This window comes from Sus scrofa, chromosome 1 (assembly GCF_054392235.1).
Source record: "Sus scrofa isolate SSC_HxYL_T2T_F1_AM1 chromosome 1, Sscrofa_HxYL_maternal_Yorkshire_Landrace_v2.0, whole genome shotgun sequence".
NCBI classification, from domain to species: Eukaryota; Metazoa; Chordata; class Mammalia; order Artiodactyla; family Suidae; genus Sus; species Sus scrofa.
In genome coordinates, this window is record NC_139383.1 from 234913229 (window position 1) to 234937928 (window position 24700).

General features: G+C 39.6%; 1 protein-coding gene and 1 non-coding gene across 38 annotated transcripts in view; both read right to left on the reverse strand.

The window, feature by feature from the left end:
- Positions 1 to 24700, reverse strand: part of TRPM3 (transient receptor potential cation channel subfamily M member 3) — an 845347-nt gene that overhangs the window by 223067 nt on the left and 597580 nt on the right. For 19 of the 37 annotated variants that reach the window (XM_084987408.1, XM_084987304.1, XM_084987407.1 and 16 more), the window contains exon 7: positions 7290 to 7364. The exons of the other annotated variants lie outside the window; for them this stretch is intronic. In XM_084987408.1, the coding sequence (XP_084843534.1) occupies positions 7290 to 7364 (75 nt within the window). The remainder of the gene's footprint in view (positions 1 to 7289; positions 7365 to 24700) is intronic. 37 annotated transcript variants of the gene reach the window in all.
- On the reverse strand, positions 6452 to 6560 carry MIR204 (microRNA mir-204). The gene has a single exon (NR_038507.1). It is a non-coding gene; the product is annotated as a microRNA mir-204 (primary transcript).

A 24700-nucleotide genomic window follows, 5' to 3' on the forward strand; every position in this document is an offset into this window, starting at 1 on the left:
CTGTATTAACAAGTGCTAACACTATCTTTCTAGAAAATGGGGTATCCTAATATTATAAATAAAATGGTGGTACTCTAAGGATTGCTCTTAAAACCCTGATTCTAAAGTGCAAAGAACTAGTTTGTGCACAGAAAATCATCACAGGAAGGGGTGTGTAGAAATGCCTGTTTCCAGTTCTCAGCTCTTCTTATCAGTCAGTGTCTGCTCTAGCAGGATGGCTCTCAAGATTTGCGTGTTCCAGAATCACACAGAGGAGCAGTTTAAACACACACTACTGGGTCCCACCCCCAGAGCTTCTCATTAGTAGGTCTAGAATGGGACTTGAGAATATGCATTTCTACCAAGTTCATGATGAAGCTATTATTGCTGGTCCCTGGGCCATACTTTGAGAACCACTGCCCGGGCATAAAGCTGCAGGGAGTGGAAATTTTCACCGGTGAAAAGAAGTTAGACCTAAGATGTGCTCCCTGGAATAAATTAAGATGAAAGCCCATGGCATAGAACTGAAATGCACCTGTTGTATTTCCAATAGCCTACTTTAAAATCTGGATGGGAGTCAACAAACTTTCTCTGTAAAAGGCCAAACAGTAAATATTTTCAGCTTTGCAGGCCAGATGGTCTCTATTGCCAGTGCTCAACTCTGCTTCTGTAGCATGAAAGCAGCCAGAGATGGTACATGAAACAAGGAGCATGGTCATGGCTGCATTCCAATAAAGCTTTATTTAAAAAGATGAATAATGCGCTGGATTTGGCCCACAAGCCATAGTTTGCCAATATTTGAGTCTAACTAATGTGATAAGTATGACTCATATATGGCAGCATCTGTTAGTCTGCCAAGCTCCAGTATGCCTCTGATCAATGAGAAACCAACCAAGTAGGAAACCTGACTGTGTCAGCCAAGCTTTGACATGTTATAGTTGCACAATATTGGTGTACCACTGCCCAAACTGGAAGATATGCACTCTTCCTACAATTCAGCCCCTACAACCAAACCAACTATTTAAAAATGAATGGCTCACTACTTCATTCTATTTTAATAGGGGTTTCACTGTACTGCTAGAAATTACTTACCTATACTGAATAGATTCTTTACTTGGTACTTTGCCTAAAAGTCACTAACTTTCTGTGGAGCAGGATCACTGATTGAGTTACTAGTTATTTTATATTTTGTTTTCCATTTGCTTTTTCTTCTCCTTACTTTCAAAAGGGCCCATGGAACTGTCTTTTCTCAGGAGAGGTTTGCATTGCTGGACTGAAAATAAGCTCTCTTGATGGTTTTTGACAAAAATCTAAGCTTGCTAATGTCCTGAAGAGGAGGAAGAGGAAGGCAAGTGTCTTTGATGGGGAGAGGTGGGAGCAAATGAGACAAGGAGGGGACTCTTGGGACAAGGAGAAAGACTCACATATCCCTGATGGGCAGTTCTCAGTTCCCTCCATCCTTGTCATGTCAACAGCATTTGACACAATTGGCCATTCCTTCCTCTTGGAAATTTGTTCCTTGCTTGCCTTCCATAGAGCATGCTCCTCTGGTTCTCCTCTTACCTTGCTAGCTGCTCCTTCTTTATCTCCTTTGCTGGTCTCTTCTCTGATAGAAGGACTGTCTCAAAGCTCAGTTCTTGGTTCTCTCCTATCCTGTCCTCTCATCAAACACTCCCCTGGTGATCTCATCCATTCTCATGGTTTCATATACTGCCTATACATGGTGACCTCCATATTTACAATTCCAGGCCAAATATCCCCACAAACTTCAGTCTCACACAACCATGCCCCTCTCAATGTCTCCACACATCATGGGGCATCTCCAATCCCATGCCCAAAGCCAGGCTCCTGATACATCCTCATCCTTACCATCCCCATTCACTCTTCCCCAGCCTGGAAAATGTTAACTCCCTTCTTCTGGCTGATAAGCCCCCCAAATCTGGTGCTGTACCCCATATCCAATGTGATGGTAAATCTTGCCTGCTCTACCTCCACACTGTATCTTGAATTTGACTACTTCTCACCTCCTCAACAGCTCCCACCCTTAGTCTAAGCCACTCTTGGCTTTTGCCTGGACTATTGCCATTTTCTCTTGACTGGCATCTCTGCTCTCATCCCTGCTTCTAATTTGGATTACTTTCAGCTTAGTAGGTACAGCGATTTTGAGATACAGCGATTCTGTTGAAACATACATGACCACTTACTCCTTGGATTCAAACTCCACAAGCTCCCATTTCTCAGAGTTAATGTGAAAGTCAGAGGTCTTCCAGCCTTCCCTGGCCCTGGCCCTTGCTCCCTCAGTGGCTTCCTCTTCTCCTCTTCAGTTCATGGGGCCACACAAGCCTCCTGAGTTCCTCAAACACGTGGCCCACATTCCTAGCTCAGCACCTTTTTATTGCTGTTATCTCTGTTGGACAAGATCTCACTCAAGACATCACACAGCCTGCTCCCTCACTTCCTCCGAATCTTTAGTCAGAGGTCCCCTTTTCAGGGAGGCCTCCCCTGACTCTATTGAAAATTATAGCACCTCCCCTGTACTCCCCTTTCTGCCTTCTCTGCTTCCCCTCTCTCCCTAGCACTTACCACTATGCAGTACACTATGCATTTTAACTATTTATTTTGTCTCCTCTCACCTAAATGTATGCTTCATAGGGTGGGATTAGCAGAGGTGTCTGGTCTGAGAGGAAGTACACCTTGGGGTCCTGAGCCTGAGGGTGCAGAGCCCTGGGTATGGGACTCCAGCTGCAGCAAAATGTCATGAGCAAAATGCCATGGGCTTTCCTGGGTGAGGGAGCACCAGAGCCTCCCACCTGGGAGGGAACAAGCAGGCTTGGGCAGTGGTTACCTTGGCTGAGGGAGGTTCAGAGGCCTTTCTCTAATTTTCCAGATCCACTATAATCAGGAGAAAGGGGGATATGGAGACAGAAAGGAGGTGGGGTGGGGAGAGAATGGAGGGAATAGGCAGAGAGGTGGAGGCAGAGGAGAGAAAGAGGGAGGGAGGGACAGAGAGAGAGGAAGGGAGGGAGGAGGTGGAGGGAGAAAAGCAAGAGAGACAGAGGGTGGGAGAGATCTAATAAAGACGAAGACTGAATTTACTAAAACTAGATGGAAAGGAGGCTTGGAATTGGACCCATTCGAATTAAGGAAAATTGTCATCATGTGACATTTCCTACATACCTAGGCTTCTGAACAATAATTCATACTCATGACAACAGTTCTTATTACTTGAATAATGGAAACAAATAAATTAACAGAACAAAACAAATCCTGCTCCACGCATACCAAGAAAAAAGAATTGAAAAATGGTAGTAGAGGGTGAAGCGAACCTTACACTTCTCCCCAGACTCTTGCACCATTTCATCATAAATTGTGATGTGTACCAGGGTCAATATTCACCTCCTGTGTTTCTCTCTGGGTGGAAGAAATGTTGCTAATGGGGAAGGCTCAGCTCGGATTTGTCTGATGACCAGAAAAGCTGACTTTTCAATCCTCAAGTCCTTGTTCTAGCAGAGGTTGCCCTGTTTTTTCACCCTGCCTCATTCCAGAAGGAATTGCCCACAGAGCCCCATGTGGACCCAGAGAGGCCAAGGCTCATTAGCCAACAAGAACTGTTGATTCTCCTGCCTGAGACTTAGGACTTGAGTGTTTGCCCACAGGGTTGCAGCATGTGGGACTGACTCCACGCAGCTTGTGAAATCTAACCTCTTGCAGAACAGGAAGAGCCTGTTCAGTAAGGGTTAAGAGCTGCTTATTTGCTTCAGCAATGGATGCCAAAACCCCCAAAAAACGAAAGAAAAAACCCTGCTTGCTTACTTGGCCAATATTAGGGCATAACATATGTTTTTTTTTTTCATATTTCTCAGGAGCTAATTAATGATCTTTAGCCAAGGGTTCAAGGTGAAGATTTTTATTCTGTTAAAACTTATGACATCTTTATTACTGACATCTTAGTAGCCTATTGCTAGTCATTTTCCAAGCCTGTATGAAATGTACTTTACCTTTATATCCATTACTGTCAACGGCTTAGAATGGTCCAAACACTATTTTGAAAGGATGGGCAAATTATTTTAAATCCTGTGAAGGGCTTCGAAGGGTCCTATGACAAATTCCCTGGCCTCCCCATTTCCAGTGAATTAAAATTTCAGTCCATTGTTTTCAGACCCCTAGAGAATGAGATACCTTATCTTCTCTAAATATATCCCACTGTAAAATTGTTGATTATAGCAGAAAGGTACTTAGTCAGCACAAGTGTTCTCATCTATTTTATGTTTGTCTAACTTACTAATGTTAGCTATGCATTTCTACTGAGCGGTTGATTCTAATCTAGACTGAAAAGCAGCCATGGGCAATTATCACTTTAGATAAGTGGGGAAAAATCAATACTTATTTTTTTTTCTGTGTAAATGGAAATAATGAAGCCATGATAGCATTAGCCGCTACAAAAAAAAAAAAAAAAAAAGGATATCCTTAGACTCTCTAAATCCACAAGATGGAAATGATTCAACATACATAATTCAACAGAAACATGGTCAAATTTCCAGAATAAGTGCTTGTATGCCTGTGATAGTTGGAAGTATGCATAATGGTCATTTCACTTATACACATTCATGTTTATTTATCCTCCCTGAATCTAGTTAATATACTTTTTTTGCCACACCTGTGGTGTGTGGAAGTTCCTGGGCCAGGGATCAAACCCGGGTCACAGCAATGACAATGCTGAGTCCTTAACTATTAGGTCACCAGGAACTCCCTGTATCATTGTTTTATTATGTTCCTTTCTGTATAGCTTTTAGTGTCTAAACTCTTCTATTATATTTTTATGTCACATTGGAAATGAGAGTTAAAAATAAGTCCAGAAAACCAAATGTTGATGTTTTCAATAAAAAATTTATTGAGCACTACCTATCTGAATGTGCCAGGCACTGTGCTAGGTTTGCAGGGTGACAAAAGTGAGTATGACTCAAGCTCTGCTCACAGGGAGCTCACAATCTACAGGTGATAAGAAGGCAGTACAGGCAGGCATACAACCACTCTACCTAAGAGGCAGTACTACAACACCACGAATTTATAGAGTGCCATGGGAATGTGGGTTATGAAGAACTGAGTATTAGAGGATCTCTGTGTGTGTGTGTGTGTGTGTGTGTGTGTGTGTGTGTGTGTGTGTGTGTGTGTTTCTGATAGGATTTCAAAGAGAAGATTTTCAAGTTGAGACTTAAAGAGCGTAAGTTTTTGCCAATAAGTACAGTTGGGAGAGGCTAGAATTTTAGCAAATGTCAAAATGGGACAAAAACACATTCAAAGGGGTATGTCTTTTAAAGGAAACTGCAAGTAGCTTGGAATGGGTGGGACATAAGATCTACAGGCATTATAGAAGGAGGAGAAGGCTAGAAAAACAACAGATAAGAAGATATATAAGGTCTTCCTATTAGAACTGAAATTGAGGAAGAGACTGAATCCCATCAAGAAGGTTTATGTTTTCATGAAAGGAACCTGTTAGTTCTGAGCAGCAAGAGTATACCTTGCTGACTTTGAGACCAAAATACCAGTCAAACATTTGCACCCCAAATCTCTCTAATCTGAAAGATTTCAACATTCCTCCCTACATGTAAAAGAACCCATAAGATCTTATCAGAGTGATGGACAGTTTCCATGTTCAAACTCATTTTTTTACAAGAACCATTCCAGCCACTGAAGAAAGAATTCCAGCATAGAATGGTCTCATTCTAAAAAAAGAAAGACTCTGAGCTTGAATTAGGAAATAAATCAGATAAACAAGCAAATACCAAGAAACAGTTTTCACTGAAATTTGATCTACTCCCCCAGTATGATACTTTTGACTCCATTATTGTATTGATTGACAATGACTTTTCATTAACAAGCATGAAAGAATGACAAAAAATTTGGTGTCACAGCCAACTTATGCCAAGCCATTTTCTAAGACGAAGAGAGGGCAGATGTTTAAGCTGCAACTGTCTTCTTCATACATCCTATTCTTTAGAGGGAAGAAAATCTTTAAAATGCAGAGAAAACTTTAAGTAACATATTCAGGTCAGAGCATCTACAAAAGGGCACATCATCACAGTCCAAAGCTAACTGATCATGTATTGGGTATTTGTATTTTGGATGGTCTTCTACTTGATTGGTTGGGTCTATCAATAGTGAAAAGTATGAGTGAACAGGCTGTACAGGTTAAAGCATCCAACGAAGACAATGAGATGTTCCTGTTACATATGTAACCAGCCCAGAAAAAGTTTAACATCCTTTTCCAGTCATGTGATCTGAACCCAGGTTGTCAATCTATAAGAATATAAATTCACTGCTTCCTACTTCCAAGGCTCCCTGGATAAAGTTCTGCTATGACCCTTAACTTACAGAGTTGTTATCTCATGGAACAGTTATGAGCTGAATGATGGAAGTTTCATGTCATGGTTACCCCGATGCATTGGATGATGGTGTAATGATCAAAAAAGATGCCAGTGATGACAATTGAACGTCCCTTTGCCTTCCCAGCCTCCTTCATATATTCTCAGGCATAGGATGACAAAGGGAAGTCCACGAGTCACATGAGAAGGACTGTAGCCATGGGTACACGGTCAGGAGCTCCTCTGTTTGTCTTCACTTCTACAATCCATGCTACCACCCTGTCCTGCTTCCTCCTCATCTTGTTCATGCAAATTCCTTACCATCTTGACCCTAACCACTGTCCTCTGCCTAGAGTTCTGCTGATGATTAATCCCAAATGAACCAACATTCAGCCCACGTCTGACATGGAGTTTGTATTCATATAGTTGTTGAGTGAAATAATGACCCCAAACCCACTTTACATAACAACATTTTAGGGGGGTGTCTTTTTGAATGAAATAATGCTTCCTTAAATGGAATGAAAAGAGCAAAGGTTCTAGAATTACACCAGCCTAGGTTTGTACCCAGCTGTGCCACTAACTAGATATAAGACAAGGTCTTAACTACTCTGAGATGCCATTACATCAACTATAAAGGAGGATAATAATTCCTATGTTGAAGGGTTTTGCGACTATTAAAAGAGACAGTATATATAAAAATGCTAGCACAGTGCCTGGGACATGAAGGCTCATTTATATTTCTTATCTGTCTTATGTGGTATTATTAGGATGATGAATAAGGGAGTAGTTAATCTCTGATATGGTTGGATGTCTTAGAACAGATAGAGATAAGCAGCAATCACAGAAGGGATGGTGTTAGGGATTTATAAAGAAAATGATTATTTCTATGGTTAATTTTCTCAGCTGGAGTTCAGGAGGAAATTTATGTGGTCCAGTAATTATACTTACCAATTGGGTCTAATTGGCAACTACCCCAAAATGAATAAAACAAGCGGGAGTCAAGAGAGAAAAACGGCAGGCATCCTGTCAAAAAATAAAGTCTTTGAAATTTCTACAACCCAATGGTCAAATACACATTTTATCAAAGCAGACCAACTGCCCAATTTACAAATCTGCATGTGTGATGGCAACCCAAGTTGCATATTCAGATTTATGCAAAGTATCCAACAGCCCTTTGTACCAAGCACAACTTGTCTCACTGCTCCTTCGGTTAAACAGGTCCTTATAATCAACATCTCTAGGAGTTCCCATCGTAGCTCGGTGGTTAACGAATCCGACTAGGAATGATGAGGTTGCGGGTTTGATCCCTGGCTTTGCTCAGTGGGTTAAGGATCCAGCGTTGCTGTGAGCTGTGGTGTAGGTTGCAGACGTGGCTTGGATCTGGAGTGGCTGTGGTTCTGGTGCAGGCCAGTGGCTACAGCTCTGATTAGACCCCCTAGCCTGGGAACCTCAATATGCCCAGGGAGCGGCCCAAGAAATGGCGAAAAGACAAAAAACAAAAACAAAAAAAAAAACCTCTAGCCAACAAGGATTTAGTCCACCAATTTTAGCTTAAGCCTTTCTCACACCACACTCCTCTGCTGCCATAGTAATGTTTAGAGATACATTTGTAATAAAACTACTATCAAAATGCATGGGAAGAGGTGACAAAATCTAAGATAGTATGACTTCTGATGGGAAATCAGGTAAATGGAATAAGGTTGAATAATACTGGTATATATAATATTGGCAATGTTTCAGTTCTTAAGTTAAATAATAGATTCATGGTGTTACTTTATTATTAGATTAGAATATTATTTAATGTTTATGTATAAGTATTCTTTTGTATACATAAACCATTACACTGCATTAAATTAAAAAAAATCCTCTTTGCTGGAGGAGGTATCCTTCAATTGTTTCAGCCTAGTAACTGCTGTAGAGGTTAAAGGGTTAAATGATTTAATCCATGTTAAGTTCTTATAACAATACTTTGTACTTAGTAAATTCTCAAGAAATGTTTGTTGTTGTTATACTAATGATAATAATAATTATGTTTTCCAAGACTGAATAAGAACTGGATTCTCCCCTCCCTCCTTTTAAAACTAATGCTGTACAGTAGAAAAAAAAATTGTATTGGGGAAATAACAATTAAAATGCTACAGCCACTTTGGAAAGCAAAAGAAAAACAAACAAACAAAAAAACCAAACAAAAAAACCCTAATTTTCTGATTTCTAAAGATATGTGCCTTATTCTCAGGTGATTAGCTACTTTTGACCTAAAAGAAGTATTTTTTCCAAGGCTAACATACTTCTTTTCTTTTAAAGGGGAATTGAAGCCAATGCCAATGTGTCAACATACCTAATATTATTTACTGAAGAGATTTCCTCACTTCCCTCTCTTCTCTCATCCTCTAAGAAAATGACCAATTAGATACACAGAGTCATATATATCTGTCATATATATTCTATACTTCTAACATATCTATCCATCAATATAAAAAGTTATCAAAGGTATTTCGTTATATTTCCTCCATTTTAGTGATTCTATCCCAAACTGGGAGATAAATTTAATGGTAAATCATGTCTCTGGCCCTAACTTACTAACAAGCTAGTTTTAGGACAGAAGACTCAGGCAGGATCTCATTTCAAATCTAGGCCTCAGGAGAATCTGCTCCTGCCCTTTTTTGCTCCTTTCCTAAAACAGTATTTACAGAAGGTTACAGAACCTTAAGTTAGGTCTTCTAGCCATAGTATCCTAGGATCAGGCCAGATTTCTAGAGCAGCCATGACTTAATGGCAGTTGTTGCTAGTTGTTGGTTGATCTGAGGGTAGCTGGTTGTTGATAGTAGGGTCTCACCCACTTTTCATGGGACATCACTTGGTAATTCCTCACTGGCACTGAGGAATAACTTGGCAGAGCTGCCTTTTCATAAGAATGTACTCACTGGGGACATAAAGCAAAATCCCTCAAAGCACAAAATATAAGGGTTGGTTCTTCTGGATTCTCAATAGTTTGCAAAATAACAAGCCAAGAGTAATTACTGTACATTTCCCAGAAAGTTACTAATTAGCACGTTCCTGAGAACATAAATTCAGCTTGGGAGCACACACCTCCCCAGGCCACGCTGTACCACTGTGTGCAACAATGAGACTGCTTGCTAAATTCTATGAGCAAAACCTCAAAGAGTCAACAACACAAATCCTCCCATAAATTTAATACAAAATCATTTGTTTAAGGAACAAAGCACAAAATTGGCTTAGTTATGTCTTTCCTGCAGGGTGAACAGCACACTGATATGTTTGTTTTCTTTCTTTTTTCCCCCAGTTCCCAAGCCCTAATGAATAAAAGTTAAATGACATTTTAGTGTAGATCAACCAGATTTGTTGAAGATCTGTTGCATGGTTAAAAATGGAAATGTCTGAACATCCACTGTCAGCTGATTATGATCCCAATTGTCTTGATATTTCCTTGTTTACCCTTCAAGATGCAGTTGAAAAAACAGTTTCAAGGGGAAAAAAATGGGAGAATAGAGGGTTAAGCATTTTGCATCAAATGAGGTTGATACCCTAGGTACCCTGCTTTTAGTGCTTGTTCAGGTGCATGGAGGGCTTTTTATTTTTATTTATTTATTTATTTGCCTTTTGTCTTTTGAGGGCCGCACCTGCAACATATGGAGGTTCCCAGGCTGGGGGTCTAATCGGAGTTGTTGCTGCCAGCCTACACCACAGCCACAGCAATGCTGGATCTGAGCCTTATTTGCGACCTACACCAGAGCTCATGGCAATGCCGGATCCCCGACCCATTGAGCGAGGCCTGGGATTGAACCTGCATCCTCATGGACACTAGTCAGCTTTGTTTCTGCTGTGCCACAAAGGGAACTCCTATATTCTACCTTTACATCAACCTATTAAGGAGCATCAATAAAACAGAAACGATGAAACATCTATACCTTTTCCTTATGATTTTGATGAATATGTGTCTTAAAAACTAAGTCTGGTTCACATGTAGACCTTACTTATATTTGCAGCCTGAATTTTGTCTATGCAGCTAGGATAAACAATTTAATGAAAGTAAAATAAATGTAATTAGCACACATGCTGTGAACTACATTACTAAATGTTGAAAGCTTTTACCTGCATGGCTTGCAATCCATTGCCCACATTCCACCTATCAAGATATTCCTGAGACAGAGTTCACATTGTGGTGCAGCAGAAATGAACCTGACTAATATCCATGAGGATGAGGTTTCAATCCCTGGCCTTGCACAATGGGTTGGGGATCTGGCATTGCTGTGGCTGTGGTGTAGGCTGGCAGCTGTAGCTCCAGTTAGACCCCTAGCCTGGGAACCTCCATGAACCTCCATACGCCTCAGGTGTGGCCCTAAAAACAAAAAACAAACAAACAAAAAAAGATATTCCTGAGAATACTGTGGCTACACTCGCCCACAAACATTCCATCCAGAAATGCTTTCTGTGTGAATTCCTATTGTATTGTACTTCATATCATTAAAGGAGTTAACACTTGCTACTGTACATTGTAGCCCTCTGTATACTGAGAGGAAGGGCATGGATGCAGGCAGACTTCTTGGGTCTGCCATTTATTAGCAGTCTCACCTTGGGGGCTATTACTTGACCTCTTTGTGCCTCAGTTTTCTATTTGGCCAATGGGAATAATTATGGTACTCACTTCATAGGGTCATAGAGGATTAAATAAGTTATTTCTAGTAAAGTTTTAGACTAGTACTCAATAACTAGCTACTGTTTATTTGTAAAACTCTAAGTCCTCCAAGTACACAACTATGTCTTACTTATCTTGCCACCCTACAAGATACATATATTTTGTGTGTGCTTTATATATTGTAGGGCGCACAAACAAATACTGGTAGAGTAAAAGAACTATCAAAGAGAAATCAACAGAGAGTATAATCACTATTTATTTAAAACAATGGATTTATTTAAAATGACAAAAACGAGTTCCTATTTTTGCCACATTTCGAAAAGCTGAAGAACTTCTGACATATATTTTGGCTCCATACAAACCATCTTAAGAGTACAGTGGAGTCAAGAATATAGTGGGAGGCACTTTTCCCATTGCAAGCATCACAGCTATTGAATGAGCTGTAGTGAGCCTGCTCCATCACAAGGAGTAGGACCCATGGAGAGGGGAGTTGGACTTTGGGCTGCCCAAGGGCCTAGTGAAAGGAAAATTAATGATTTAGCTCTATTGAATTGTACTCATAGTAGAGATATAAAAATAGGGCATTTTCAGTAGCCCCTTTATACTAGGATATCTGGTTATGGCTAAGCATTGGGAATAAATTTAGGTTGTTTTGTCATTTACCAACTCCAAATAGGGAAGATAATTTAGGTTCTGAATTCAGCCACTACCATATACAAGCATCAAAACTGTTATATTGGTTTTAATGTTTTATACACATCCTTTATATGATTTGAGAATATTATTCTCCATGATATGTCTTTAACTAGTCTCTTCCCTTAGGTGTCCTGGCTTGACTCCTTCCTTTTGTCTTAGATGAAGCAAAGAAGTGCCAGCAGACTGAGTGAGCAAGAAAAATCAAGGTAAATCAAACACAGCTGTGTCAGCTCCTTATCCACAGGTCAAGAATGATAAACATACACTTGGGGGAAGAAAGCACCGTACATGGATAGGCTGACTATTACCACAAGTTTTCTTCCCTCTTCTGTCCCTCTCTCTCTTCTTCCACCCCTCCCTCCTTTCCTCCCTCCCTCCCTTCCTTCCTTCCTTCCCTCCTTCCATAAAAGCTCTATTTGGTAATTGCAAGAAAGCAACATGGGGGTTTTAAAAAGGTATTACTGGAAAGTGTCAGTTCTCATCTTACGCCTTCCACTTCAAATCTGACTCCCTAGGAGTAATAATTGTTCACCTGTGTCCTTTCAATATATATATGTATTATATATACATATAATTTAAAAAACAGAAATGTTTGAGGTTTTTTTTGGTCTTTTTAGGGATATCTTCCCATATGAGCCCAATCAGAGCTACTGCATTATTCTTAACAACTTCGGAACATTTCACTGCATGTCCACATATAATTTAAGCAGTCACTTATTAGAGAATCTTTGAATTATTTCATTTTATTACTGTAAACAACATGACAATAAATATGCATTAAAATTCCCAGAAGAAAACTGCAGAACCAAAGGCTATGTACCTCAAAATTTAATAGGAGCAGCCAAGTTACTTTCCAGATAAAGTTGTCTGAATTTGCACACCCTGCCACATGTATTTCCATATGTACACCAACTATTTTTAAATTTTGTTTTAAAAACAGTTTAAAAAACATTTCATTGTTGTCTTAACTTTCATTTCTTTAATTCTGAGTGAGGATGAGTATTTGTATTTCCTTCCCTGTGATTTTCCTGTTGATGTATTTTAGCCATTTTTTTTTAGGATTTTTATTTTGGTTTGTGGAAGCCCTTTGCCTACTATGGAAATAAGCCCTTTGTCATGGTTGCAAATATTTTCTTTGCTTTTCCTTTTTTTTTGAATTTATACTGTTTTCTAGTGGTGGTTTTTTTGTTTGTTTGTTTGCTTTGTTTTGTTTTGCTTTGTTTGCTTTTTGGGGCCATACCCACAGCACATGGAGGTTCCCAGACTAGGGGTTCCATTGGAGCTACAGCTGCCATCCTACACCACGGCCGTAGCAATGCAAGATCCTAGTCGCATCCGAGACCCACACTACAGCTCATGGCAATGCTAGATCCTTAACCCACTGAGCAAGGCCTGGGTTAAAACCCGAAACCTCATGGTTCCTAGTTGGATTCGTTTCCGCTCTGCCACAACGGAAACTCCTCTAATGGGGTTTCTAAACACTGAATCTAATGTTTATAAAAACTTAATTTGTATGAATGGAAATCACAAGAGCTCTGAATTTGATATTATAAAAAGATAAAGGCGAAAGATACTAGGAAAGGCATAGATAAGGAACCTGTTCTATACAAACAGTGTCCAGAGAGGAAAGGTGAGATTTATTTTCAAAGTGTTTGCCTGTTGTTTCATTAAACTTGTATGACAACAGATCCACCTAGGCTTTATTCAGTTAAATAGAGAGGAAACTCCAACCGTTTTTAGCTCTACCTTCTAGGTTTTACCGAGTAACACAAGCTAAAATCAATAAGAAAAACTAACTAAGGCTGGATCAATAATAACACGTTTCTCAGTCTCTAAAACAAGGTGACTCAATTCGCCATTTATTAAGAGAAGATCTGCTAATTGATCTTTCTATAACTGTGTTGGCAAATACTCTCAATTATATATTTACAGGCATTCAAAAGTTTTAAAGAGCCCTTCAGCTGTATTTTACCAGATTATTCGTTATCACTTCAGAGTTATTAAAATGTAGAATGTCAACTTGGATAATTGGCATAAGAAAGCTTTAAATCCCTCACAAATGCATCTGCTTTTGTTTCCTTGGCAGATGGGCTGCCCTTATCCCCTAAGATGGATCTCTTGTTCTTATTCCCCAAAGGGCCAAGGTCCAGAGATAAGCCTTCATCCCCAGGAAGGATTTGAGAAGTGACCAATCTCCATTCTACTACCTGTTACCAAAAGTATAGTCATGTGTAGGTCACATGACAATTATTTTTCAGGATTTATCTTTGAAATATTAAGTACATTGTCATAGAAACACAGAACTGAATCTGTTCTATTTACTTTTAATATTTAGGTTTTAAAAAGATCGCAAATGATGTGCGAGAAAATACATGGCTATGGATCCATTATGGAACAAACATAAATTATGTATGGCAGGGCATGTGCAATTACTTTGAGGCTAAGAGGAACTATATGAGTTAACCTATTATGTTAACTAAACAAGGATGGTCTAAAATAATGTACATATGTTTAGACAACAATGTACAATTGTCTCAATCCAATTTCAAGGGGGAAATACAATTTCCAGAGCCAGTGCAAGAATCTTCAATTACATATCACTAAGAAACTCACAGGTAAAGAGTGAAAGGACAAAATAGGAAGCATATACTACAAGAGTTATTTATGGACAAAGCTCCACAATGAACACACTGGAACATGTAGGTGTATCTTATTTATGAATAGAAGATACGTGTTTTTCCTTTGTTTTGTTTTGTTTTGTCTTTTTAGGGCTGCACCTGTGGCATGTGGAGGTTCTCAGGCTAGGGGTCGAATCGGAGCTGTAGCTGCTGGCCTATACCACAGCCCCAGCAATGCAGGATCTGAGCCACATCTGTGACCTACATCACAGCTCATGGGAATGCCAGATACCCAACAAATAGGGATTGAACCTGCATCCTCATGGATGCCAGTCAGATTTGTTTATGCTGAGCTATGATGGGAACTCCTCCTGAATGGGAGATGTGTTTTAATTCATGTGCCAACTCTATCCAATTCTTAATAACCATTTGCAATGTTATGATGGAGAGGTATATCAAAAACCCTAATATCTATTCTTTTCCTTCACAGTGATAGAATTTTAGCTGCTTGACCAGAATAAAGGTGATATTTTTGAATCCCCCTTTTGCTAGGTGTGAACATGAGACCAAATATTGGCACGTAGGACACAAGCCAAAATGATGTAAATGACTTTCTCACTGTGCCAAAGGGTTATGACTTCCCCTCACTCCTTTTTTCTTATTCCTTCTCATCAGAATGTAGATGTGATGGTGAGCTTTCTGGAACCATGAAAACAGGGTGGGCAGAGAAAAAGAAAGAAGAAGTCTGGGTCCCCAATACTGTGAGGTTACCACATCAGGTCTGGACTCATGTTCAGAATAACATATGTGTGAGGAATAAACTACTCTCTCTCCTACTATATAGCATAGAGAACTGTGTCCAGTCTCTTGGGATAGACCATGATGGAAGATAATATAAGGGAATGTATATATATGTATCACTGGGTCACTTTGCTGTACAGCAGAAACTGGCACAACATCGTACATTAACTGTAATCATAATGATAAAAAAAAAATCCAACTCTTGGAGTTCCCATTGTGACACAGTGGAAATGAATCCAACTAGTATCCATGAGGATGCGGGTTCAATCCCTGGCCTCACTCAGTGGGTCAGGGATCCAGCACTGTAGTGACTGTGATGTAGGTGGCAGACATGGCTCATATCCAGTGTTCCTGTGACTGTGGTGTAGGCCGGCAGCTGTAGCTCCAATTTGACCCCTAGCTTGAGAACTTCCATATGGCACAGGTGTGGACCTAAAAAGAAAAAATAAAAAATAAATCCAACTCCTGTCTCATTTAGGCATCTATTGTTTTGAGACACTGTTACAGCAGCAGAATCTGTATCTTCATGAATGTAAAATGGTCCAAGCTGTACTAAGGCTCAGTGTTACACTAGGTTTACAATGTCACCCATGGGCATGGGAACCTGATGGTTTCATGCCGACACTAACCTCTTATTGTGTGGATATTCAACTTACTCCAAAATGGAAAACATTCCAAGGAAATGCTCATGGAACTCGCACCTTAGACTTCTCCTTTGCTACCTGCCTCCATCTCTGTGCTATTGTTGATACTCAGACTTGGCCTTTCAATATTTGGTATAAAAACAAAAAAAAATAAGACTTACTTAACAAATAATAAGAATAAAAATAAATAATGTATGTAGTATTTACGATATTTACTTATGTATAAATGACTATAATCCTTTAAAATAGGCCCTGGGAGACATCTGCTTATTTCAGTTATGCTGCCATTGCTGATATACTTTTGGAATTTTTTTGAAACTCTAAATACATTTCGCATAATAATATGACTGTGTCAAATCAACAATTCTTTATTGAACACTTACAATGCATAATATTAACACTAGTTTTGGCATCAGAGAGGTTGGTAAATTGTAAGAATTTAATAGTAAAGATGTCAAAAGTATCCTGTAGATAATCTATGTCAAATTTCCAGGGTAATTCAGCTTCATAATTTAACAACAGTAAAAATAATAATACATATAAGAGGTCCATTACACTTCAGATACCAGAAATGAAATGTGATCTCTCTCTTTTTTTTAAAAAAAGGGCTGCAGGTACGGCATATGGAGGTTCCCAGGCTAGGGGTCAAATCGGAGCTGTAGTTGCAGGCCCACCCCACAGCTACAGCAATGCCAGATCCAAGCTGCGACCTACACCACAGCTCATGGCAATGTCAGATATATAAACCACTGAGGAGGCCAGGGATCAATCCCACATCCTCATGGATACAAGTCAGGTTCGTTACCATTGAGCTACTACAGGAACTCTCGGAATGTGAATTTTTAAAAACCACTGCTTTATGGCATTTTATGTCATGAATTTATTCATTCACTCAAGATTTATATTTCTGCCCTGCTCCCTTATATCTAAAATAATTCTCAGTAATTTATAGATTAAAAGTTAGTGGTCTCTTTGTATTTAGTTTCAAACTCTTTATTCTCCTAGAACCTTGGTTTATTAAAATATTCCTCAGGCAATGAACACTTAGTGTGTAGGCTCTCCAAAGACCTGCAGATAAAGCAACCAGATTTCCGTGCGTCTGCCTCTACCCCCAAATTAGCTAATAACTATGGACTGTGGGATTTCTCTGAACATCTAGGACTCTGACAGAAGAGCCCCCAGCACTGAGCACATTTCTGAAGTCACTGAGCCTGAAACATTCAAAGCAGTGGCGTTAAGAGTGGGTGCTGCCCAACTGGAAATTCTGATTTACTTCTTAAGTCAGTTCTGCCTGTTAAGCAGGTCGGCATGTCTCTTCAAATGAAAAGCTTCCTTAGAGTCATTATGGCAGAAAGGTCAATTCAAGTCCATTTACAGTTTTCAGATACACTGAGAGCTCCAACATAGATAATGACTTTGGTTCTCACTCAGAAGAGAACAGATTCAGAGCAAATGAAGTTGGATATAAGGAAGAACTTCCAACAACAAGGGATGTTAGGATCTGAAGGATCTGCCAGGGCTGATACTGTTGACTGAGGATACTAAAGTCTTCACAGGTTAGGTATTTTAAATCTCAGTGCTGGTTCACTATTGCTACTTCTTCTACAGGTCTTTAGACTAGGACAAGAGTATCTTGGAAGGCTGTGGCCCTGCCAAATCAGTTGTGGGCTATTGAAAAGATTTAGAAAAAAAATAAAAAGAGAACTCAAGGAAACATACTCAGAGCAGTGTTTCCTAAGGGATGTGACTGGCAATTAGTCCAGGTAATTCTTCATGTGAATTTGTCCAACATGGGTTCAATATTAACATTCTCACCTCTTCTCTTGTCCTGTTAGGAACACCAGAAATCATGCCCACCGAATCCCCCTGATATTTTGAAATGTCTCCTATGGGAGGCAGTGTCACCCTAGTTGAAAACTATCACAGTCATGTTTAAGAATTAACATCACAAAATCATGGTAAACGAATGAGGACACAGTCATGAACACTTTTTCTGATTATGGGAATTCACTGAAACAAAGTGCGTTAAGTTGATGACTCACCTCACAGAGAGAATCTTTTTAAAATAAAATCTCCTGGAACCTTAGGACTTTACCCACACTGAAGCACTCTGTGGATAAGCCTGTTTTTGGGGCTCATGTACCAAAAAACTCAGTGGAAAGGGTAAACTTCTGTTCCCACAATAAGGCATAACTTATTGAGGATGATAGTCTCTGCTGCTGGGAGATATTATTATTACTATGTGTGAGTAAGCACACAATCACATATGAATAGGTGTGTCAGCTTAGGGACTACATAATAAAACATTTTTTTTTTCCTGCAGTGAACTCTAAATAGAAATATCCTCAAATATCAAATTTGATTGTGTTTTGTGAATTCTGTGATTATTTCTGCAACTTGTTTATTTAAAACTGCCAAGCCAATTTTAATCTGCTGCTTTGGAGAAAAGTATTTTTGGTGCCTTCATTAGGTGAGGCTATGCTCAAATGCCAGTTGTTACTCTGGGGTAAAGAAAATGCAAAGCATCAAATTCTCTTTCAAGAAAACCCTGACAGTAGCAAAAGCTCTGGTTACAAAAATCAAAACCTACCCATTAATTAGTACTGCAAAATAGGTGCATCTATAATGACCACCACAGGGACACAGCCCTTAGACTGGATTTAGTCTGAAGTAGATTTCACTTTATAGTATGAAGATGACAGAGTCAGAAAGTACTAGCCTCGTAATGAAATTTCCCACAACCAAAGTTAATGTTCACAATATAATTAGATATATTATCCGAATAAAACTGTGCATTCAGACAAACCTAAAATAAACTTCAAACACATAGGAGTAATACTTTAATTGATTAGAGCCCATGAAGAACTAGACTTCAGTCCTCTTCCTCCAATCTCCTTTTTAAATAAAATGGTAAATTATAAGAAGGAAGTCTGATATTAGCCTAAATCTAAACACTATATATAAATCTAATTTATATGTTCTGGGCCAATTCACATTTAGCCTAAATTCTAACACCTCCAAAGAGAGGTTCAGCAAACCTGATATTCAATATACTAGAATAGTTTGACTCTCTAAAGAAATATTACATTTTCTCCACTATACTCTTTACTTGGCAGGAGGAATAACTACAGTTTAGAATTTATATCTTCAATGATATTGAAAAAACAAGAGTTTTCTGTTTATTGCTGCAATGATTAATACTTTAAATCACTTAACTCTTTAAAAAGTAGTGTTTTATCACAGGATGTTGAATGAATATAATTCCCTATGCTATACAGTAAACTTTTTGTTTATCCATCCTATATATACTGGTTTACATCTGCTAATCCCAACTTCCCCATTCTCTCCTCCCTACTCCCCCAAATGGAAAAGAATATGAAAAAGAATATATATATATAGATATCTATATATCTATATACCTATATATATAGATATCTTTAAGTCATTGGCTGTACAGCAGAAATTAACAACATTGTATATCAACAACAACAAAAAAGTAATGTTAATAGAGGCTTTATAATGTGCTTCAGAATACAATTTTGAGTCTTGTTTTCTATTTGGACCCTTTTTGTAACTCCAGGGATATAGGGTCTTAATGTAATAAGCAGAGTCAGGTTCGATTTGTGGTAAAGACATTCTGACAAACATTCTAGATTCTGATGGGCTTCAAATGAAGGCCTGGGTCTCAGGTTGGAATCTCTGGGAGCCCATCAGGCTTCATCAACACAGAACATGGTTTCCCACTGGGGGATCGCTGTGCCACCAAGAAGGCAGGAAGGGAATCAATGTTTCTGAATTGTCACATGCAGAATCCTGTCATATGCTGACTCATTTAATCACGACATTGTGAAAAACTCTTAACCCTAGCTCACAGATGCAGAAACTAAGTCTTGAGAGACATACGGTAATTTGTTTAACATCCCAGAGCCATGAAGATCTGAATACACAGGTCACCCTGCCACTCTCAGCTTATAGCCCTGGCAATAGGCAAAGACTTCCTTTTCCCCCAAAAGTTATATTCTTTCCTTCAAACACCTCAAGGAACACCACAATTGCTGGGGGTCTTTCTAATCATTCTTTTTAAGAATTGTAAGAGGTAATATTTCTTTTAAATGTTTTTGGGTTAGCTAAGAGTGGAATTTGGGACTAGAAAAGTTGATTGTCAAAATTTTCAGATGAATTTTAGCATACGATAATGTAGTTCTTAATTTTTTGAAAGAATTTTTTAAAGGATTCTTGGGTTAATATTTGCCATTATGTTGCTACTGACTTGAGGAAACACCTAAAACATCTAACCTAGGTGGGGCCAACACAAGTTAAAAATGCTTTGGTAGTGAAATACTTATGGATGAAATGATATGCTGTCTGGCTTTCCATAAAAATTATACAGAGGAGGATGTAGCTGGGTATATACATAGAGAAATAAGACTGGCTATGGGCAGATAAATGTGGAGTCTAGGTGATAGTCACAGAGGTTATTATTCTATCAATTTTTGGACATTTTTTAACAGTTAAAATGTATGCAGAAAATATGCTTGGGATTTTAAAGTCTCATTAGTCTACCAATAAGCTACTTTCTGGAGCAGACACTTGGAATTCAGCCTTTTAGCTAACACACGTCTATTGAGCAACTACTAAGTTTTCAGCGCTGTGCTCATGATTCGAGTTATATGAATATGTGAACAATGACAAAATAAATGGGATGGATTGATTATTATAAAGCTTTATTTATTTAAATAGTTTGAACTTAATATATGCGACACTTGGCAATACTAACTGAAGGTGTGGGTCACCTTTGATAATTCTCTTAATCGCTTCTCTGCACCTCAGTCTGATCTTTTAGATGAATGATTCTATGTTCTCATGAATGGATGCAGATGCGGGTGAGAAAGCGCTGCTTTCATCCAGACACTGGTAATACTCCTGGGATGAAGGTATATAGAGTATATATAGCCTGACTCCTTTGCTTCTTATTTTGTACTTGCCTGGCAAAACCCCAACAGGCTCTCAACCCAACTCTATGCCTATTCCGCTACTCAAGGTGAACATGCTTGGGAAAAAAGCACACAACCTTGATGATTCATGCCACTATAAGTTTATGGCCACACATGCCAAGTGAGCAATCCCACATTTCCCTAGTCAGCTCACTCTCCCAGCCTCTACTCTTTTTTTTTTTTTCCTTTTTTCTCCCTAACCTTCTACACCTCCTCCCCATCCGCATTCTTAGCTGATGACCTCCTGTATTATTTCTTTAGCTATAGAAGGCATCTACAGAGAACTACCTGATCTTCCCAGCAGAAAATGCTCCACCCTATCCACATCTGCACCCATATATTCTGCCTTCCCCCTGCTACCCAGGATGAAACTCTCCCTGTGCTACCTCGGGCCATGTTCTTCATTTGTGCCCTGAATCTCATCATGTCCTTTACTCTCAAGGACTTTGTACCAACTCCTCAGACACTGATCCTTAACTCCCTCTCCTTTTCTGTAAAAACTTACTCCTTAGAGGCTACCATCAGCCCTCATCTTTTAAGAATACACTGATGTAAGGATGACCATGCAGCACCCTTGATGTGTCTATTCCTTATCCTGAATGCTCAATTCATTAGCAAGTCCTCTTGAGCTCTACTTACAAAATATTTTAGGACCACTATTGTATGCATCCACTTACATGAGGTACCCAAAGTAGGCAAATTCATAGACATAAAGTTGAACTGTGGTTACCAGGGGGTGGAGGGAGGGAATAAAGGGGAGTTAGTATTTAATGCATATAAAATTTCAGTTTGAAATGATGAAAAGTTCAGGGGATGTATAGTAGCGATGATTACATGACACTGTAAATGTACTTCATATCATGAGCTGGACACTTAAAAATGGTTAAGATGGTAAATTTCATGTTATATATATTTTGCCACATAAAAAAAGATCAGTTTAGAAAATGTATATGTATATACTTGAACCCAACTACTTTTTACTACTTCTGTTACCATCCTAATTCAAAACATTGTCATCTCTCCCCTGTATTATGGCAATGGCCTACTGAAACTGCCTTTAATCTTGCCCCCTATCTCAGTCTGATCTCCACACACAATAGCAGAGTGATGTTTAAAACCATTCGGGAGATCCTGTGACTTGGCAGATCAAAACTGTTAGGATAAAATCCAACTCTTTATAAAGGCCATGCTCTTCATCAAATACGTGGGTCTTTGTTCCTGCTTTCACTCTTCCTGGAGAGTTCTTTCCAGAGCTGGCTCCCTTACTTCATTCAGGTCTCTCCTCATCCATCACATCCTCATAGAGCCCATTTTTAACCACCTAATCTAAACTCTTCTCCCAACACACATGTGTGCCTGCATGCAGACATATGTACACATGACGCACATATATATCTTCCTCTGCTTTATTTTTCTTAACAGCTCTTTCACTACCAGACGTCATATATTTACCCATTTCTTTATTTACGTATTACTCCTTTTGCCCCTCTTGACTAAGCTCCATGAATTGCCTACTTCTGCTTTCTATACCTTTACCATGACTGCTGCATAATAGGAATTCAGGAAATATTTGTCTACTAAAGGCATGATGGGGATCAGTTGAGGCTTTGCAAGTGACATTTGAAGTTTAGAAAATTGCAGATGGAAGAATGTTCCTAGGAAGCTCATGTCTGAAAGGATTCTCCTTTAACAACAAGGAAGTTCTTCAGTAACCAATGACAATACTTCAGGAAGGAGGGTTGATGGCAGGAATGAGTGGAGGGAGAGGATGGATGGTAGACTAGATGCTAGAGTCCTGAAAAGAGCCTAAGATGCTGGTGCTTGTGACGCATAACTATTAATAGTTAGCATGTGGATGAGAAAAGGCTTAAAGGTCTCCTGAACAGGATTCACTTAATATTGAAGGAAGATATTCTTCAGAAGATTGTCATTTTTGCAAGAAAACAGACTTGTGGAAAGACACCTATGGTATAGGACACCCCTGAGTGATGAGGAGGAATGGCACTTTAATGATGAAAATGCTGAGTGCCTTCAGACATCCCCAGGGGCAGCCTACGTCTAACAGGTAGTAAGACTATTCTTGTGGTATCATGGTGGGGGAATCTAATTTTCAGAAGACTAAATTGGACCTTCCCAAAATTGAAGTACCCTCTTGTATTTTAGCTATCTTAAACTTTTGAAGAAGGGGCTTAAGAAGTAAATGGGATTTTCTAAGAATGGTTATAGAGTAGAAATTTATTTTTGTTAAGATCTATGATATTGCTAATTATGATATAAAGAAAAAAAAGAGTGTTCAGATTAAAAAGTTGGGCTGCATTAAAGGTTTATATTCTTACTTCCACTGTTTCCTGTTTTAACAAGGTCAGCATTTTCCCTTTCTTTTTTTTATTTAAATGTTATTAATTTTTCCATTATAGCTGGTTTACAGTGTTCTGCCAATTTTCTACTGTACAGCAAAGTGACTCAGTCACACACACACACATATATATTCTTTTTCTCACATTATCCTCCATCATGCTCCATCATAAGTGACTAGATATAGTTTCCAGTGCTATACAGCAGGATCTCATTGCTTATCCATTCCAAAGGCATCTATCCCCCTTCTTTCTTAGTCAGTCCTATTCTGAAAGCTTCTAGTTTCCTAGTGGGCCCTTTGCTTTGCTGTAACTGAATGGGGATCTCAAGATCTTTCTCAGTTTCCAGAAGCCTGGGTCACTCCTTAAGCTCTGAGGCCCTTGCTGCTCACCGCACCCCCCCTCCCCAGCTTTGTAGGGTGAATGAAATAAAAGAGAAATAGAACTAATGACTCATGAGTCTCACCTGGAAGGTGACCCACAATCTCAGTTTTCCTGGGATGGAGGGGCCCAGGGACATGGGACTTTGAATGCTACAGTTGAAACAGTCCCTTGGAAGCTGTGGACAAGCTGGTCCCATAACTAGATTCAAGGATAGAAGTGGCAGAAGAGCTAACTTATGGCATCATTCACTATAGCTCCTGGCAAATGCTTGGCCCTGAGCCTTTTAATGACCTCAGTGATCTCTCTGGGCATCTTTACCTCGCTTCTTCCCATCTCATTTCTGCACTTGAAGGGATCCCATGGATTCCTATTAAGACCCAAATATAGTCTCCAAAGCAAGGAAGAAAGTTATGTTTACAAGTTATGATGATGGCAGTGAATATTTACCTCCCTTTGCCCCCACCCTCTTTCAGCCACTATTAATTAAGCCAACCTAGGGGCTCAGCCTCTACCCCAGATCTAAGGCCTAATCCTGTTTGTGGACTTAGAGCATTTCAGAGTCTCAAATCAGCTTCTTCAATCTTGTGCCTCAGCTTGGTTCCTGGGTCTGTGCTCATCTCCTACTCTGAGCCCTGGACCCTTGAGTGGGATGCCACCTGTCAATGTGTTTGCATGACACTACCTGCCTTGGGGTTTTCACAAGGGTCCAGTGGCATATGAGTGGCCTGATGCATGTGCACAGAGTCTTGGCTCCTCCAGCATCCCGGATTCCCTGACCATCAGCTTTGTCTGCTCTCTGACTGTTCTGCTAGGCTCTGCCCCTCACTGAGGCCCAGCTACTGTCCATGAGCCTCTCCTGCAGAGCCAACCCCATATACAGCACCCCTGTGAGCTTTGGAGAAAGGCGCTTCCCCAGGCACGGGAATGACAAAAGGGTGCCCCCACTGGGATGACCATTGGGAGAAAAAAGTATCCTTTTCTCAGGCCCATAAGGCACATGGCTTGGCAAACAGAGCCCTGGCTGGGTTTTAACTCCTGCTAGCACCACATTAGCTGGGTGAATAACTTATGCAACCACGCACCTAGCCCTCCATGTGGCCCAGCTTCCACTAGGACCTGGCACAATAACATGGTTTATATGTCCGGACAAATTTGGTCTCATTACTAAGCGGTGAATTTGACCCTGCATTTTCCCTTTATCCACCCTGCTC